We start from the raw sequence: 17,775 nt of genomic DNA, 5'->3' as shown, positions 1-17,775 counted from the left end.
AACTGCCAGCGCCCGTATGGGAGCGCGTCCGGGCTGCGCACCGAACAGAAGCCACGGCTCAGGGACTGTGTTGTTGCCCTGGGCTCTATAAAGCCGGAATAGTTCCTATTATTCTAATCTGCTGAAATCCAAGCCCCAAAGCAGGAGCACAGCAGCAGCCTCACACATCTGAGGAAATGTCTGACACGGCTTCGTTTGTCTGCAGCTAGTACGATGGCGGCTGCGGCTGATTAACTCTGTTGGGTACAACATGGTGTTAATGAGGCCAAGGCTGTGGGTTTCAGAGGCCTGGTAGGTGCACCAGGCTCACACAAAGGAAACCCCAGACTACGCTCAAGACCCGGGTTGGATATCCCATAAAAGCATGTGGATGATCACAGGAGGACTGGGGAGGACAGTGTAATGACTCAGCGAATACCACTTACCCCCTTCTGGAAAAGCAGTTTAAAACATGTGCTTTAGCCATGGTGAATTATGACTGTGATCTTCACGTGCAAAGGATATCACATTATTATTGATGGTAACTGTTGATCAGGACTGTCGCAGACTTCCTTTCTGAATTAAGGAGAACACTGGCTCTGCCTGTGAGGGAAAGAGAAAGGAGCTTCACAGTCCCTTCTTTTAGTCTCAACTTTTTGGCCTGCTGAGGTCGTGCCCACCTGTGCATTCTGTGAGTGTAAATGGAACGCTGTCCTGCGCGGGCACTGCTCCTTGTGCCTGGGAAACCACAGGGAATCAGACAGAGCTCTGTCTTCGCGGAGATCCAGTTCTGCGGGAAGAAAATAGGCGCTAGGTCAGGAAACAATAAATAACCAAAACAATTCCAAAAAATGAACGTTTGGTGAAGGAAAGCCTGGGGTGAAGGCATGGGATGAGGAAAGGCTGGGAGGGAGACAGTGTTTACTTTGGGTAGGAAAGTCTGAAAAGTCCTCTCGAGAGTAGGTGACATTTGAGCAGAGACTTGACGGATGAACGAGAACTAGCTTTCTGGAGAGCTGGGACAACGTTCCAGGCAGAAGAAAGAGATGAGGGCTCATGATTCCAGAGCAGAAAGGCCACAGAAGTGTGGGAGAACGTGGCAAGGGGAGAGGTGGGAGAGTGGCTGGGCCCTTTAGCATATGCTGAGGACTTTGGCTCTTATTCTTGGTCAGCGGGAACCCATTTTTTGTGTCTTTTCAGGGGTGGAATAGTTCTTAAAGATTTTGGGGGGTGTTGGTTGAAGTGTTCCCCCTAAAAACTTATGTCGAAATCCTCACCCTGAGTAACCTTATTTGGAAATAGGATCTCTTTAGAGGTAACGGAGTTAAAATGACATCATTAGGGTGGGTCCTAATCCACTTGGACTGGTATCCTCATGAAAAGGAGAAATGTGGCCACAGGTGCAGACACATGCACAGAGGGAGGAAGGCCGCATGAAGACAGAGGTTAGGAGTGATGCATCCGCAAGCCAAGGAATGCCCACGACGGACAGCCAGCCACCGGAGCCTGAGAGCAGCAAGGAAGGACCATGGCCCGAGAGGTGTCAGAGGGAGTGTGGCCCTGCCCACACCTTCATTTCAGAGTTCTGGGTTTCTGCCGTTTTAAGCCACCTGGTGTGGTGACTTTGTTAGAGTATCCTTAGCAAACTACAAAAGGGGGCGGGGGGTTTGTACACCACCTCTGCCCTGGGGAAAGCCACGGTGCATGGTTCCCGGCTTAGTGACATGTGGGCACTGGGGAAGCCCCCAGATGCCGCAGCGTATGACCATGCGACATATATGTGTGGGTAAATACGTGCCGAAGAAAACATTAATTTAAAATACTTATGTATGTATTTATATATATACACAGAAAAAATAGGATATAGCCTGTTGGTTGAGTTACCATCAAACAGATCTTTCTCAGCTTTGCAGAGGGTCACCGCATAAAACTGTTGTGAATTAGGGCGCCTGGGTAGCCCAGTCAGTTAAGCATCTGACTCTTGATTTTGGCTCAGGTCATGATCTCAGGGTTGTGAGATAAAGCCCCAGGTCCAGCTCTGTGTGGAGTCTGCTTGTCCCTCTTCCTCTGCTCCCCACCCTGCTTGTGCGCTCTCTCTGTCTCTAAAATAAAGAAAATGTTTAAAAAAAAAAATGCTCAGAACACTTACATTAGCCTATAGTTAGGCAAAATCATCTAACACAAAGCCTAGTTTATAATAATAAAGTATTACTTTACTATAAAGTAAATAATAAAGTATTTATTTAAATAAAAAATTTATTTAAGTAGTAAAGTATTTCAATAATAAAAATGAAGTATTTATATATAAAGTATTATTAAATAATAAAGTATAATAATAAAGTATTATAAATAAATAATAAAGTGCTCATAATAATAAAGTAATATAAAGTACTTTATAATAATAAAGTAATTTATTGAATCCTGAGAGCAAAAAACAGGAGTTGTTTGAGTAGAGGATGGTTTTAAGTGTACTGATCATTGACCCTGGTGATCGCAGGGCTGACTCAGAGCTGCTGCTCACTGCCGGTGCCCCGCATCATGAGAGATGGCCCAGGAAAAGACCCAAATTCAAATTCGAAAATTAGAAGTAGCGTTCTACTGAACGCATATTGCTTTTTTACCATCGTAAAGTTGAAAAACCGTAAGTTGAACTATTGTCAGTTAGGGACCATCTGTTCTCTGATATTCTATTAAGAATAGTCCTGTTAGAGACACTGTGTAAATAATGGTTTGGAAGGGCGAGAGTGGAAGCAAGGACATGAGTTAGAGGCCTGTTAACAACAGTCTAGGTGAGGGATGATGGTGGTTTGAGTTAGAGAGAGGGGTGGGAGAATTGGCCAGAGGTGGTCAGAAGTCGAGCCAGCAGGACCTGCTGATGGATGGGGTGTGAGGAAGAAGGAAAGGAGGGAATAAAGACTGACTTGTAGCTTTTTGGCTGGGGCAGTTGGGTAGATGATTTGGTGAGATGGAGACGATTGAGAGAACGGCTTCTCCGGGGATAAGGACTCAAGAGTTATGTGTTGGACATGTTAAGTTTGAGATGCCCATTGTTTATCCCGTTGAAGATATTAAGTAGTTGGTTTTCTCAGGAACGCTCTAGGCCAAACCGATTCAGAGGTCAGTAGATTAGAGGAGGTATTTAAAAGTGATTGAAACTAGTTGAAATGACTCAGCTTGTTTAAAGAGGAGACTAGGGCACAGGACTGGACCCTCGGGAGCTCTGTTATTCAGAGGCCCCGTAAAGGATGAAGAATCCTGCTTGCTGAGAAGTGGTACCGTGAACAGCTGCTAAGTTGTCAGTACTCTTTAATGGCACGAACTTCCTCAACTAAAGTTAGACTGACTTATACAGAAATACACAAGGAAAGATACTGGAAGTAACCAGCCCTCAGTATACCAGATTCTGTTTCATAAAACTGTATCTAAGATCCTTCCCAAATAAGGAGATCAAGCTTTTGTTTCCAGTATGTTACAGATTATAGAATGAGATGTGTTTTCTATACGTGAGGGCGAGACTTCTAAAAGGTCGTAAGCATGGCTGTGTGCTCCAGGGAATTAGGGTTTTTTGTTTGTTTGTTTGTTTTAAGATTTTATTTATTTATTTGACAGACAGAGATCACAACCAGGCAGAGAGGCAGGCAGAGAGAGAGAGGAGGGAAGCAGGCTCCCCGCCGAGAGCCCAATGTGGGGCTGGATCCCAGGACACTGAGATCATGACCTGAGCTGAAGGCAGAGGCTTTAACCCACTGAGCCACCCAGGCGCCCTGGGAATTAGGGTTTTAAAACCTTTTTTTTTTTAGAACAGACTTTCGGGGCACCTGGGTGGTATAGTCAGTGAAGCATCTGACTCTTGGTTTCAGCTCAGGTCATGATCTCAGGGTCATGAAATCGAGCCTCACATGGGGCGATGCTCTGGGTATTGAGTTTAAGACTTCCCCTCTGCCCCTCCCCACCGCTTGCTCATTCCCTCACTTTCTAAAAAATAGATAAATAAATCTTTACAAACAGGAAGTTTTCAGAACCACCAGATTTACTATAAATGAGGACAGTCTGTTGAGCGTCTGCCCTTTGGCTCAGGTCATGATCCCAGCATTCTGGGATCTAGCCCCTAGTCAGGCTCCCTGCTCAACGGGAGTCTCCTTCTCCCTGTCCCGTTGCCCCTACAGCCCCATTTGTGGACTTGTTCTCTCTCTCTAATGAATAAAATCTTCAAAAAAAAAAAAAAAATACATGAGGACGGAGGAGTTATAGGGGTCCATGTGTTCTTCATGGGTGCACGCATTAAGAATGGCACCTGTTTCCTTCCTCATTTGTTAGGCGATTCCCTACTTTGCTCCAAATAAGTGAGTTATTACTACATGACTTGAAATTGCCCAGTAATGGTAGGAGGATTTGGAGGAAATTAGAGCCCACATATACCTTCGAATATTGGTAGAATAGCCCCTTCTGAAGACCTCTTCAGAAGCCCATCCAACCTTAGCTGGTGAGGATCTGGCTGTGGGAGTCCGTCTGTACCATTTGGGTGATGCAGCACTGGGTTTGGTCGCTGTCTGAACTGGATGTGTTTCTCCCTCAGGTCTGGCGGGAGTTTCCTGACCGTCTGGTGGGTTACCCGGGTCGTCTGCACCTCTGGGACCACGAGATGAGTAAGTGGAAGTACGAGTCTGAGTGGACCAATGAGGTGTCCATGGTGCTCACGGGGGCAGCTTTTTATCACAAGGTAAGTTGGGGGGCAGGCTGGGCAAGTGGGTCTGAGGTGACAACCCGGCACGCACGACGCTAGTTCTGTGTGGCCCAGTTGAATTTCTGCTGAGTTCAGGAAAAATGCCCTCCTCGCAGGGCCTCCAGATGCCACGCTGTCGTGTCAACTCCACGTCAGTTAAAAAAGGAAGAAAGAGAGGCTATGTTGTATGATTTTTTTTTTAAGTTATTTTTCTTATTATACAAATACTGCATGCTCATAATAGAAAATATGGAAAATTCATAACAAATGTCATCATATAAGAAAAGATGCACACATACATGAAAGTCACTTGTAATCCTATCCCTTAGAGATAACCATCGTTAGTATATAGATGTTTTCTCCAGTTTGCCTTTTATTGACTTACTCACATAGACAGTTGTAAATATCCTCATTAGCTTGATTTTTGCATATATTATGAGTTTTTTAACATCAGCATTCCTTCATCACACAATTGCTAATATGCTACTGTACTAATACCCATAAATTATGTGTAACTATTCTTCTAGTACTGGATATTTAGATAGCCTCAGATTTCTTGGGCAATTTTAGATAATGCTTAATAGCTAATGCTTTAATAGCAATTAGTATCCTTTTTCACAACTGTTTATACGTGTGATCGTTATGATAGATTTCTATAAGTAGAATTACAGCAAAGGGAATGAACGTTTGGGGGAGGTTTTAAGATATATATATGTCTGTTGTTTTCAGTATTGTTTGCCCCAGTTTATCCTCCCACCAACAAAATATAAAACTATCTTACTATAACCCCCACTTGCATGAAATATGTAGAAAGGGAAAATGAGACTGAGCTGTTTTGGTAGGTGAAAAAGGATCTTACTGTTTTCACTCTGATTGCACTACTGTGGTTGAGATTCCTTTTATGTCTTTTGTATTTCTTCTGAGAATTGTCCCTTCACGTTTTTGACTTTTTTATTAGGGAGAGGTTGAAAGAGGATGCTTGGGACTTTAGAATATTCAGGTTGAAGGTAGAGCACCGCTGGGAGTGTGGGGTTGACTTGAACCATGATACCTGCTCCATCGTCAGCAGCGGCCCAAGCGGCTGCTGTTGGAGTGTCCTCCACATCTCTGGCCACCCCGGGGCCGTTCAAGGAGCAGAGCTCTGGGACAGTGATGGCCTGTTGCTTTCTCAGCCCTACTGTGTGTTTTTCAGTGTTCTCAGTCCAGAAATGGGTTTTGTTCTTAGCAATAATTAAATAAGTAAAGTGAGGCTTATAATTTCGTGGAGTTTATGATCATTCACTTGTACACTGTCCCCCCCGCCCCGACCAATGAATTTCTGCCCTATCTCATACATGTAGAGCTTCAGAACTGTGGCAGCTTCAGAACTACCTTATTTTGGGGCTCGATGGGTTGAGCGTCCGACTCTTGATTTCGGCTTGGGTCATGATCTCGGGGTCCTGGCTTCAAGCTATGCATCAGGCTCCACACTCAGCTCTGCTCCAAGCCTTGCTTGTCCCTCTCCCTCTCCCTCAGTCCCTCCCCCTCCTTGCACGCACGCGCGTGCACACACACACAATCTCTCTAAAATAAACAAATCTTTGAAAAAAAAAACCAGAATTGCCTCATTTTGTATTTTACTTTAAAAAGCACACACCTTTGCAGGTCAGTGCACCGGGAGTTTCTCTCTGTTTCTGTTTGCAGTCTGTGGGCAGAACGTAGAGCCCGGGATTGAGCGCTGTGGCTCCAGGAGAAGAACCAAGTAGAGATCAGTGTGTAGTGTATCTCTGGCTGATATTTTATTTATTAAGCATATGATATATGAGTCCAAAAGGCCTGCATCCTACAAGGGCTTCACTCTCTGTCTCTCCTCTGCTTACAATAGGTGATTTTTAAAAGAATGACAGTGTGAAAGATTCTTGGTCATCTGACCAAAAGCATTCTAATACTTCTTACAGCCTTGTAATTAATCTTACAACAGAAAGCTTGTCCCCATGCTGTGATTAAATTGTCCGTTGACTGTTAACACGGGGCACTGGTGTTTCACTCTTTCTTCTTTTTGTCTCACCTGATAGTATTTTAATTACCTGTATACCTACAAAATGCCTGGCGACATCAAGAACTGGGTGGACGCTCATATGAACTGTGAAGACATTGCCATGAATTTCCTGGTGGCTAACGTCACAGGGAAAGCTGTCATCAAGGTAAGGCATCCCGGTCCAGCGATGCCACCAACTTGGTGATCTCGTGCAAGTTTTTGTTTCTCTGAGCCTGAGACGTTCTCGTAAATGTAAATGAAGCTTTGGATTACGTGAACTTCAAGCTCATTCTAGCTTTCAGATTCTGCGATTGATGCAATCACATTATAACATTAAAGCTAGGCTTTGGGAATTTAAACATGTTTTCTTTTTTATGTGGTTTCTTTATTTTTTAATATTTTTTATTCATTTATTTGACAGAGGAGACAGCAGAGAGGGTACACAAGCAGGGGGAGTAGGAGGAGAAGCTGGCTCCCTGCTGTGCAAGGAGCCAGAGGCAGGAATCCCAGGATTCCGGGGTCACGACCTGCGCCAAAGGCAGTTGCTTAACCAACTGAGCCACCCAGGCGCCCCTATATGGTTTCTTTGTTACAGTTTTTAATATCCAGTATTAGAGATAAAGGCTGGGATGGTCAGTCTACCAATCATGTTTTTAAAAACCTTCAATTGTATTCTCAAATCTGGTTTGGAATCTAGATCTGTTAGTTAAAGAATGCAACTTACATCTCTCTTAAGGTGGCTGAGTTTTATTTTTAAAGACATTGAGAAGATAATACACCTTATCCAGTTACAACTGTAGCTTTTCTAAATACTGTTCTTAAATACCAGTCACCAGTGTTTTTGAAACTACCTTTCCCATAACAAATTAAAAGCTGAGAGTACATAAGGATCACACGGGGATCTCTGTATCTGTAATAGACGGGTGTCTATTCCTGAAACATAGATTTTGCTCAATCCAGATCCCCAGATACAAAGAGAATTTACATCTTTTTTATGAGTGGAATTGTCCTGACCTTGTTTCCTTCTGGATTAGAATTCCATAGAAAAGTGGGCAATGCTTCTAGGCCAGATTCCTGTACTTACACTGGAAGTGTGGTATGGCATCCCCCGTGATTGTTCACGCTATGAGTTGATGGGAGAAGCTGGATTAAACCAAAGTGACTGACGAAAGAGGAAGAGTCCCCATCTGTGCTCTGTGACCCTGGTCCGGGCCTTCCCCACCCCCAGCCCTCTGACGCCGTCAGCACTCACCGCAAGAAAAAGCATGTAAATCACAAAACTAATTTTAAAGGAACCCCTCTTATCTCCAGAATTGCTTTTTGATGTGCTTAAAGATATTTTTAGCTGTGCCTGCTTACTCTGTGAAGTCATTCTGCCATCTGTGTGCTTCTCTCCTTCCCCCAACCCCCGTCTCACTACTGTTTACTTAGCTTCACTAGGTTAGGATAATAGTCTCCCTGGGTTTGCTAAGAAAATCATTAGCTGTTGAAGGTTCGGGAGCACAGGAGGGAGAGGCAGGGAGAAGAATTCAGATGGTGAGGGGATCATTGGATTTTTTTCCTGATCGGAGGGAATTGCAAAATAACCTGGCATCTTCAAGAGCATGGCGCTGCTCATAGCGCTTGCCTTTAGCTGCAAGAAGGAGAATGAGTGCCTGTTGGAACTAAGGTTACGGTGAAAGTTATGGGAAGCTGTATTTCATCGCCCTTATGGCTGCAAGAACAAATGGTGTTTATACAAGGACCTTGGCAGTGAGAAAACAGTCATTAAACAGGAATTAAGGAGCTTGTCATCACCACTTCTTTCCAGTTACAGAAGGCAAAAGCCCTCCAAGCCTTTTTTATTGGGCCCTTGTGAGTTCTGCTGTTGGCCAAGCCAGACAGAATTGAATGGAGGAACGGTGAGGTGTGTGTGTGTGTATGTGTGTGTGTGTGTGTGCGCGTGCACATGCGCGTGCCCACGACGGGCGCGTGTGCGCATGTGGAGGGAGCAGGGAGCTCGGCTTACAGAGCAGAAGCACGCACAGTGTGTCACAAGCATGATTTTCTTGTCCTTGGCACTGACAACCAGGCGTATTTGTGTCCTTCCCTGGCAGGTAACTCCACGAAAGAAATTCAAGTGTCCTGAGTGTACAGCCATTGACGGGCTTTCACTTGACCAGACACACATGGTGGAGAGGTGAGTGAGCCTCTAACCAGAAGTCTGCCCTAGCCTCTGATCCCCATTTCCTGCTTTGGGCCTGTTTATGGGACTTGCTGGAGATATAAGGACAGCAGCTGGTAGCCATAGTCACCTCCTTTGGCACTGTGGGAATTGGGTTAGTTCAAGCCCAGGTCACCCAAAGAATTAATTTGGAATGCTCCTCACTCAATTTGTAATGGCTGGAAGGGTCTTAAAAATATAGCTGGCCTTAAGCTCCAGGAGTCGGGTTCTCCATGTGGACGAAGCCGTTAACTGTCCACAGTCATTTGACTGGAAGCTAGTTAATTCCAAGAAAGTACTAGATTGTTTTGCAAGATAGTACCTCCTTGTGACAGTAAAGGTTTGATAAGGAAGAATTAAACCAGACCCAGAGACAATTTACATTTGCTGACCAAAACACCTACCAAGAACAGAATTGAAAGCAGAGCTCTTTGCATTACAGAGAGAGAAAGAGAGAGAGAAGCAAGGCAGCCCTGAGATACTCCTATTATTTCAATTTGGTCGGTTACTGAACAAGGACACTTTGCGTGGAATGTGATACTGAACCTTGTAAGTGAGCGTAAAACAAATGGGAGGTGTATGTCTTCCCACAGGACTGTTTTAATCTTGGAGTAGGCCTCATCCTTCTCACTTGTAACCCAAAGGTCCTCAATCTTGGCATCTCCCTAATCGAACGTAATTCTCCCAGAAGGCAGCTCCTAAATGAGACAGCAAGCTCGGACATCCAGCGGCACTGTGGTCAAGCACTCAGAGAGTGTTAGAGTGGTCCTTACAGAATAAGATACTGAGTCAGGTTTCCACAGGCTTATTGGATCTTCTTGGAGCATCCATTTCTAGGATCTCAGCCACGTTCAAGTCCTTAAAGCCTGGAGGATTTTCTGGTACAAAAAGTTGTTTCACTTGGTCTAGATTCTTCTATGAGTCTTTCCTCCTTCTTATTTCTTATTCTTACCCTCTAAAGAATCCTTTACTCTTTCATATATAAATATCTTACCCAAAAGACGTGACTTTTATTAGCTGTCAATGCAAAATCATATATTATGTGATTTGGGAACTGTCTGTCACGGTATCATAGGAATTACACAGTCAAGGGCAGTGACATTAACTGTCATAGCTCATCTAGTAGAGACCCCAATTATAGTTATATTGGACTACATTAAATTATTATTAAACCTACCTCCATTCTTTATGTTTGGGAGAATTCATAGCATTAAGCAAGTGGGTAATTGATTAGGTTGAGTTAAAATGGCGAAGTTCTAAGGTATTAGGTAGGAATTTAGGGTGAAAGTTAGCCTGATGGTGGCCTTGCGGTTCACGCTAAGGTTAAACAACTCCTCTAGCACCCCTGCGATAACAAATATAAAGAGATTTAACATGCAACGAGAGAGATTTAGGTTAGATAGAATTATTATTAAACACTGCAGAAAGTAACTGAGGGATGTGGGGGCTTCTCTTGGAAAGAGACTTTTGAAAATAGAATAGGCGATTGCCCAGATGTTATGAGGCTTGAATCAGATGCTGTCAGAGTTTATAATTAACCACAATAAATATCAATGCATGCACACACATGTGTGTAACGGTCCAAAGCTTCACGTGGTAAGTGCCGTGAGGGAGACTCAGAGTGTTACCAATGATCAGAGGAAAGAGAAGCGACTTCTTGCTAGGTTGATTACTAGGAATAATGTTGTAAAAGGTGACCCCTGAAGTCAGCCTTCAGAGATCACTAGGATCACCAAGCAAAAAGAGGGGATCCCAGGCAGGGGAGACCGGGTGACTAAAGGTTTCAGTGAGCAGGATGAAGGTGTACCTGGCAAGCAGTTTGGGTCCGGGCTGGCTAGGCTGTAGAACTCTGGCCTGATGCTGCCTGGCCCTAAAGGAGTGCCCAGTGAAGGAGTCTGAACTTGTTCTTCAGGCTCCAATATGCCCCTGAAGGTGTTTGAACAGGGCAGCGTGATCAAAGTGTTGTTTTGAGATTCTTTTGGAAGTAGTGCCCAAAATGGAATGAAGGTGAAGAAATTGAAGAAAGCACATTTGGAAAGCTTGAACTAAGTTGAGTGCGGAGAGGAAGGGATGGATTAAATTATGAGACATGGGTTTGTGTGTTTCCCCAAAGGAAGATATGCTAAAACTAGAGGTTATAGGGAAGGAGTTGACAGAGGGAGCTTAGATCTCAAGTTAGGAAGAATGGTAGTGCCGTCCGCGGTGTGAATGATACAGTTAGGAGGAGACTCCAGTTCACGAGGAAGGAGTGTGGACGAGTGTGGATGGTTGCACCTTGAGCGGTGTAAGTCATGAGGCAGGCAGAGATTGGAATCACGCGGGTCGGAGAGCGGTAAGGGGGGGAAAGATCGGGGGGTCTTGCCCTCTGTGTGTGCAGATGCGGATAGAGAACACCTGGAAACGTGCAGCTGGAGCTTCAGGAAGATGATGAAAACAAGGGTAGATACTGGAAAGACATCTGCCCAGAGACGGCCATTGACTGGAGAAAAGGCAAGAGCAGAATCTTGAGAAACCATTTAGGAGACAGAAAGAATAACTGAAGAGAAGGCAGGAGAGAAGCAGGGTCTGCGGTGCACAGAAGCAAGGGAGGAGCACGCAACATGCGGCCTGGGAAAGGGCTTTGAGTTAAATGCTCAGTGGTGACTTTAAAAAAAATAATGCCATAAAGTGATGGGGCTTAAGGGTTATGGTGTGTGAGTCTGTTTGGGGAAGTGGAGTTAGTGAATGTAGAGTACCCTTTTGAGAAATTCGATAGGGAACAGAGGAAATCAATCTTGAAATCAGAAACTGGGAGCAAAACTATTTGGATTAAAGATTGAATCACTAAATTATTAAATGAGGCACTTAGGTCGGGAGGGAGGAAGGCATGATTTAAGCCATCCTGGGTAGACCAGGAGATGGAGTTACAACTGTAGAATTGTTCATTTGTTGGTTTTTTTTTTTTTTAATAGTTTCCTTTGCAGAATTCGCAGTTTGCACAAAACAGCAAAAGAAGTTAACCACTCTGCAAGTTATGACTTGTGTTAGGTTTTATGGTTTAATAAGCTTATTTATTCTTATATTTGGGGTCTCGGAGCAGAAATCTCGGTTGTGTAGGAACATAGCTTTTACTACCCAGCATCCATTTCCAGGATCTGCTGTTAATTCTTGAAGAACCAGAAAAGCAAAAGTCTTTGTAACTGTCCATTTTGACCAGTCGTTCCACCAAGGTAAGGCAATATGGCAGACAGCGGTGATCTGAAGAAAGAGCATTGTATTTTGATTCAGGCCCATCTTTGTTCAAATTATGGGTTTGCCACTTAGTAGCTGTCTGACTTAACAAAACTGATTTGCCTTATCCTGAATTCCAGCCTTTTCATCTCCTAAAATAGGTATATTAATACCTGTCAAATTACAATGTCCATTCATGGAATAACAAATCCCTATTGAGCATATTTGTACCAAACACTGTGTTTTGTCCTGGAGATGATTGCGGTAATAACACTGGAAAGCCTGTAACCTGGTGCCGGGCCACATCCATCTCCTTCCTAGTTTCCCCGGCATTTGTCCCCAGGGCTCCAGGTTACTTTAGGTAATTGGATGTGTTTACAAGGAAAACAGAAAACCGGGAGTCCTTCTCCCGCAGACGCTTCCAGCACATCAGAGGAAGACAGTGGTTCTTAGTCCACTCGTACTAGATTAGAAAACCAACCCCGGGAGCATTGACTGACTGGACCGCTGACAGGACAGCTCAGGTGAGCCACTGGCAAGTGGCCAGCCTCACCACCTGCCCCAGCCTGCAGCTCAACCCAGAGCCCCTGTGTGAGAAGAAAGTAGGGAACTACTCTTAGTACCTGGCAGGGGAGTTAGGGACCTTTACCACTCCGTGGCCCACGGCTTCTCCGGTGCAGGCTGTGTGAAGAGAAAGAAGCACTCACTAGGCCTGGGTTAGCCAGGGGCAGCTGTCAGCAAGTCAGCTGGCCTGCGCCCCAGTGGCCTCTTGCCTGTGGCCCGGCCCTGTTGGCAGATCTGGTTACAGAGCAGACATTGTCCTCGGTGCTCTCCAGCGGGCTGTGGAGCCGCTGTCCTCTGCCAAGAACCATGGCTCTTCTTTAATACAAACTCACTGGTCCCTATGCCGGGCACGGCTGGCCTTGGCTGGCCAGAGTCCACAGGCATGATGGCTGGAAACTGGAAGAATCCGTCCATGTTTATAGGCAGAAGGGCTGCCAAGAGTAAGACCTTGGAGAGACTGACTTTGTCTGCCACGGCCTTGACCCTATGCTTGGAGGAGAGGGAAGTCACTGTGCTTGCTCAGCACCCCTTTGCAAAGACGCCTCGGCCTTTCCCGGGGATCCCCTCAGACGCCCATCTCCTGAGTCTCACGGGACTGCCAGCAGGAGGGAAGGTCGTTACCTGTGAGTTACGGTAGTGTGAGGGAAAGCACAGTCTCTCTTGCCTATGTAGACCTGTGTTAGAGACCCAGCTCCAGTACTTGCCTGTGTGGACCCGCATTAGAGACCCAGCTCCAGCGCTTGCCAGCTCTGGGGCCTCGGGCCTCAGCTTTAACTGCTCATCCCCTAACAGGAAGCTCTTGTAAACCAGCCCTTGGGGCTACCAAGGGGCCTGCTTCAATGAATCAGTGAAATGACATTTGTAAATTTTCCGGCACATAATAGGTGCTCAGCAGTTCATTTCCAGACCCTCCACTTGGACTCGGAATTTTATTCACAAATAAATTCGTATCAGCTCATCACTGAGATTTTTTAGTCTCAGGAGCTAGACTGCCTGGCTTTGGCTCTGCCTCTTACTGTTAGTTGACCTTTGGAGGTGTTACTCAGCCTCTCCATATCTCAGTCTTCCCAGCGTAAAATGGGAATAACCGTAGGGTTGTTGGCATGATGGAGGGGGTTCCTCATCTTCGTAGCGCGCTTGTAGCACAGCCCGGAGCCTCTGAGACCTCTTCGCTGTTGACTTACGGTGGTGGACACGGTCGTGGTAGCCAGAAGAGCTCCGAATGGAATGGTAACACGTTTTAGAAACGTAATGACCGAGAGGAAAGAACTGACTCCTGGCTGCTTATGAACTGGTTTCTTCCTAAAGCTCCAAAGACTCAAACACTTGTAGATGAAAATAATTTGATACAAGGCTCCTGATACCTCATGATGGAAGAGACTTCTTTTTTTTTTTAAAGATTTTATTTATTTATTTGATAGAGATTACAAGTAGGCAGAGAGGCAGGCAGAGAGAGGAGGAAGCAGGCTCCCCGCTGAGCAGAGAGCCCGATGCAGGGCTCGATCCCAGGACCCTGAGACCATGACCTGAGCCGAAGCCAGAGGCTTCAACCCACTGAGCCATCCAGGCACCCCAGGATGGAAGAGACTTCTGGTCTGTGTCTTGAAATTCAGCCCCTCTTGGGTAAATGGTCCTGCCTGATGGGTTTGTTCTTATCGTAGCTCTCAGGTGCCTGGGCCTGGCTTGAGGGGAGACAGTACTGACCTTTCCGAAATCCATCCTGGAGGTTGAAGCCACGTCCACGGGCTTGTTTCTCCCCTCGGGTCAGGATGCGTCCTCCCAGCTGTCACCCTCAGTTGGCCTGAGTGACCAGAACCATTTCCCGCCAGTGTGCCTGGCCTGCTCAGCCCCGAGGAGGTTGCTCCCAGGCTCCAGGGGTGGGATGGAGGGAAGGACACTGCTGTCTCCCCGCCCGCAGAGCTGCCGGGCAATTCCGTCATGGAGCCCGATGGCACTGCTCGCTCTGGCTTGGGAACGGCGGGCACGGACAGCAGCTCTCCGCTGGCTGGCAGTTCCGGGATTGCGCTCCTGAAATGCTGGTCCAGTGAGTGAAGGGTTTAATGTTTGGAGGTGAGGTTCCCCACGTGTTATCTTCTGCCTTCCACTGCTCCGGGTGTAAGGTCCTCCCCTCGGCCTTTTCAATGTCAGGAAGCTGGAGCTCAGATGCAGCCTTCTCTTCAGCTGGCATGCAGGGGGTTAAGAATTATTGGCAGCGAATCCACCTTGGTTTGAGGCCTGCCTGTACTGAGGGGGAAGAATGACTGGAATTTGAGGGGGAAGGGAAAAGATACTCTGACCTCTGCAGGCCTGTGGCCTCCAGACAGCACCCCCTGTTCACTTTCTCCCCTGAACAATAGTCACGGTCCCCCCAGATCACTGTCCACACCTGCCCACCCTTTTGTAAGAGCCTGGGATTTCTTGTGTTGATACGGAGTAGTACGTGTTTTGCTCTCATCTGTCAGCCTCTTAGATATTTTCTCCGTTTTCCTCACTCCTTGCCCACTCATCCATCACCTGCCTCCTCTCCCCAACCCCCTCAGGTCTGAGTGCATCAACAAGTTCGCGTCCGTCTTTGGGACCATGCCTCTTAAGGTGGTGGAGCACCGGGCTGACCCTGTCCTGTACAAAGACGACTTTCCGGAGAAACTGAAGAGCTTTCCCAACATCGGCAGCTTATGAAACGGGCCTGGCGGAGGTCTGAACATTAAGCTTGGACAGGGGAGAACACAGACACCCCGGCGCTCCGCTACCAGAGTGTGGGGGATCTCTGACTGACATGCTGGGCTGGCACACCCAGTCTGCTTCCTCAAGAACCGGAACCTGAAGAGAGTGTCGAAGCACCTTGAATGGTGCGTGCCCGGTTCTAGTGTTTCCTATGACCTCCGATGGGTTGGTTCTTGTTGAAAATGCCAAATGGAAGCCTTTGTGGCATGTCTGGGTTTAAATGCAGCTCGGGCTCCCCTTGTTTGCAGTTCCAATAAGACAGTCTGGGAGGAGGCATCATGGACCCTAAGACTGCAGAGAAGACAAACCTACCGGCCATGTTAGATGTGGGGACTCAATGTAAATCGCACCCATATCTCACCTTCAACTATTTCAGATCAGTGAGGTTTTTAGGCGGAAAAGCCAAACCAAGAACTTGGTGCAAAATCCCGACATCTTCATGGGATTTGACATCTGCCCCGGGACCGGGGGCACTGGGCCCACGCATGGGCAGAGCCCCAGTGCTGGATTGGGATCCTGTAAGTTCCATGAACCATTCCTCTTTGGTTTGGCTTTTTGGGATGATTAAAATAATTTTTTATTCCTTTTTATACTATGTCTGAAATGTTGATTATTGGGAATCCCAGGAACGTTCCTTTTTTGTGTTTAGTTAACTCCATCTTCTGGTTACCTCCAGTCTACCGTCTATGTCTGGGAGGGGTATGTAGCCAGAAGGAGCATCCAGGGCCGTGCGCGTCAAGTAGAAGATCCCCAAACTGTAATCCTTCTGAGAGAAGATGCCTCCCAAAGCCTCCAGAGGAATCTGTTTGCTTCTTGATTCGATCCAGTCAGTGTTTATAGGTCTTCTCAGGGAAAACAGCCTCCAAAGCCGTACCCCGAACTGCTCTCGCTGGTGCCCTGTGGTACATGTCAAGGGAGCTGTGACCCCCGCCCCAAGGGGATGCCAAAATTTCCCTCATTCTTTTGGTGTAAACTGAACGTTAGTCAGGGAGGTTCTGGCTAATGTTAAATGCTGCTCTAACAACCGCTTTTCAATAGTTGCCGGGATATTTAAATCGTTCAATTTCAGCATTTAGTAATATTGCACATGTGTGAATTATAACTCTTTAAGCCCCGCTGATGAACAAATCTACTCTGGCAAATGTTAGATGTTATGGATTCGAAACAGATTTCTCTGGCTCTAATATTAAGATTAGCCACAGTTTGGGCTTTAGCCATAACATATGTCCCCAGAACACAGAATACATGACAATTTGCTTGGAATATGGTTGTAATTACCGAAACCTAGCTGTGTGCCCATCGAAGTCACTCACCCACCACCCATTGTTCTCTTGAGTGACACGAAGGTGCAGAGTTACCCAGCTATAGCTTTGAAACCTATAGTTTGAACAAGAGTCACTTCACATGTCTTCCCATGGACTTCGAGAGGGCAAAGGAAACTTCAAGAAGCAGCCGAACCGAAAGGGGGAAGCACAAGAGTTTCATCTTCTCTCGCAGGGAGGAGAGAGAGCACTGGACTGTTCTGGTGGGAGGGCGAGACGCTGCCCTCTCCCGTCCGTTCACCTTGCAGGTGCAGACATGGAAGCTGTGATTTGTCTGATGCGTTGCATTCAAACACTGGTGCCCAAGACATACTGTGGATTTGAATAACTACATTCCCACCAGTAGGGGACGTGGGAAGGCGTGTAATCTCGTATTTGTAATTGTGGGGATGCTAGGATGGAAACCAAGAGAAGGGGCATTGTGTTGTCACAGACGGTGAGTACTGCTGCCCTTGCTGGGGTTCCCTAACTTGCTTCCCAGGATTCAGGGTGGGTGGAGGGGCTGGCCCTCCCATTGAAATCCTTGTGGGCGGCCAAGGACGGCGCCAATGCTGTACGCGTGTCGTCCCCTCAGCCTCGCCCCTTCAGGTTTTCTGCTCTTTTTCATGTCCCTGGTGACATGTCACTGGGTCCACCGCCTTAGTGGCTGCCTTGTAATCCAGGCCTCCCTCTCTGAGGGTAAAGGTTTTCTCTTTCCTTTTTTAAAACTTCATTAGCCTTTTGGTTTTGGAAGAGGAATACTTCGATCCAAGATGATCAGGAGCCCCAGGGGGCTGTGTTGGTGTGACTTTGTCACCTTCTTAGGGGAGTCACTCGACTTCTCGGGGCATGAAAACTCCATGCAAGGAACCTCACTACTCCTAGAAATATTGTAGGTTTGATCTGGCAATGTAGCATGGAACGATTTCTGTTACCGAGTATTATATCCCAGGCACTTGAAACTTCAATGTTTCCATCTCATGAGCGGGCAGGTAGTGTGGGCCACAAGGAGAAACCTGGGGTGAGGGTACAGCCAGTGGTCAGGCTTCATGGA

The 17,775-nt window shown here is 46.5% G+C and overlaps 1 protein-coding gene across 1 annotated transcript in view; it reads left to right on the top strand.

Moving 5' to 3' along the window:
• The window catches only part of EXT2 (exostosin glycosyltransferase 2), a 139,933-nt gene extending 123,918 nt beyond the window's left edge, over window positions 1-16,015 (top strand). Inside the window, exons 11-14 of the mRNA XM_046015693.1 lie at window positions 4,556-4,699; window positions 6,757-6,885; window positions 8,816-8,898; window positions 15,237-16,015. Of these exons, the coding sequence (XP_045871649.1) occupies window positions 4,556-4,699; window positions 6,757-6,885; window positions 8,816-8,898; window positions 15,237-15,375 (495 nt within the window). The 3' untranslated portion in view covers window positions 15,376-16,015. The remainder of the gene's footprint in view (window positions 1-4,555; window positions 4,700-6,756; window positions 6,886-8,815; window positions 8,899-15,236) is intronic.
• Window positions 16,016-17,775: the final 1,760 nt, after the last annotated feature.

Source organism: Meles meles, chromosome 8 (assembly GCF_922984935.1).
Source record: "Meles meles chromosome 8, mMelMel3.1 paternal haplotype, whole genome shotgun sequence".
In the NCBI taxonomy this organism is placed as follows: domain Eukaryota; kingdom Metazoa; phylum Chordata; class Mammalia; order Carnivora; family Mustelidae; genus Meles; species Meles meles.
The sequence above is the reverse complement of the archived record's forward strand: the minus strand, read 5'-3'. Positions and strand labels throughout refer to the sequence as shown.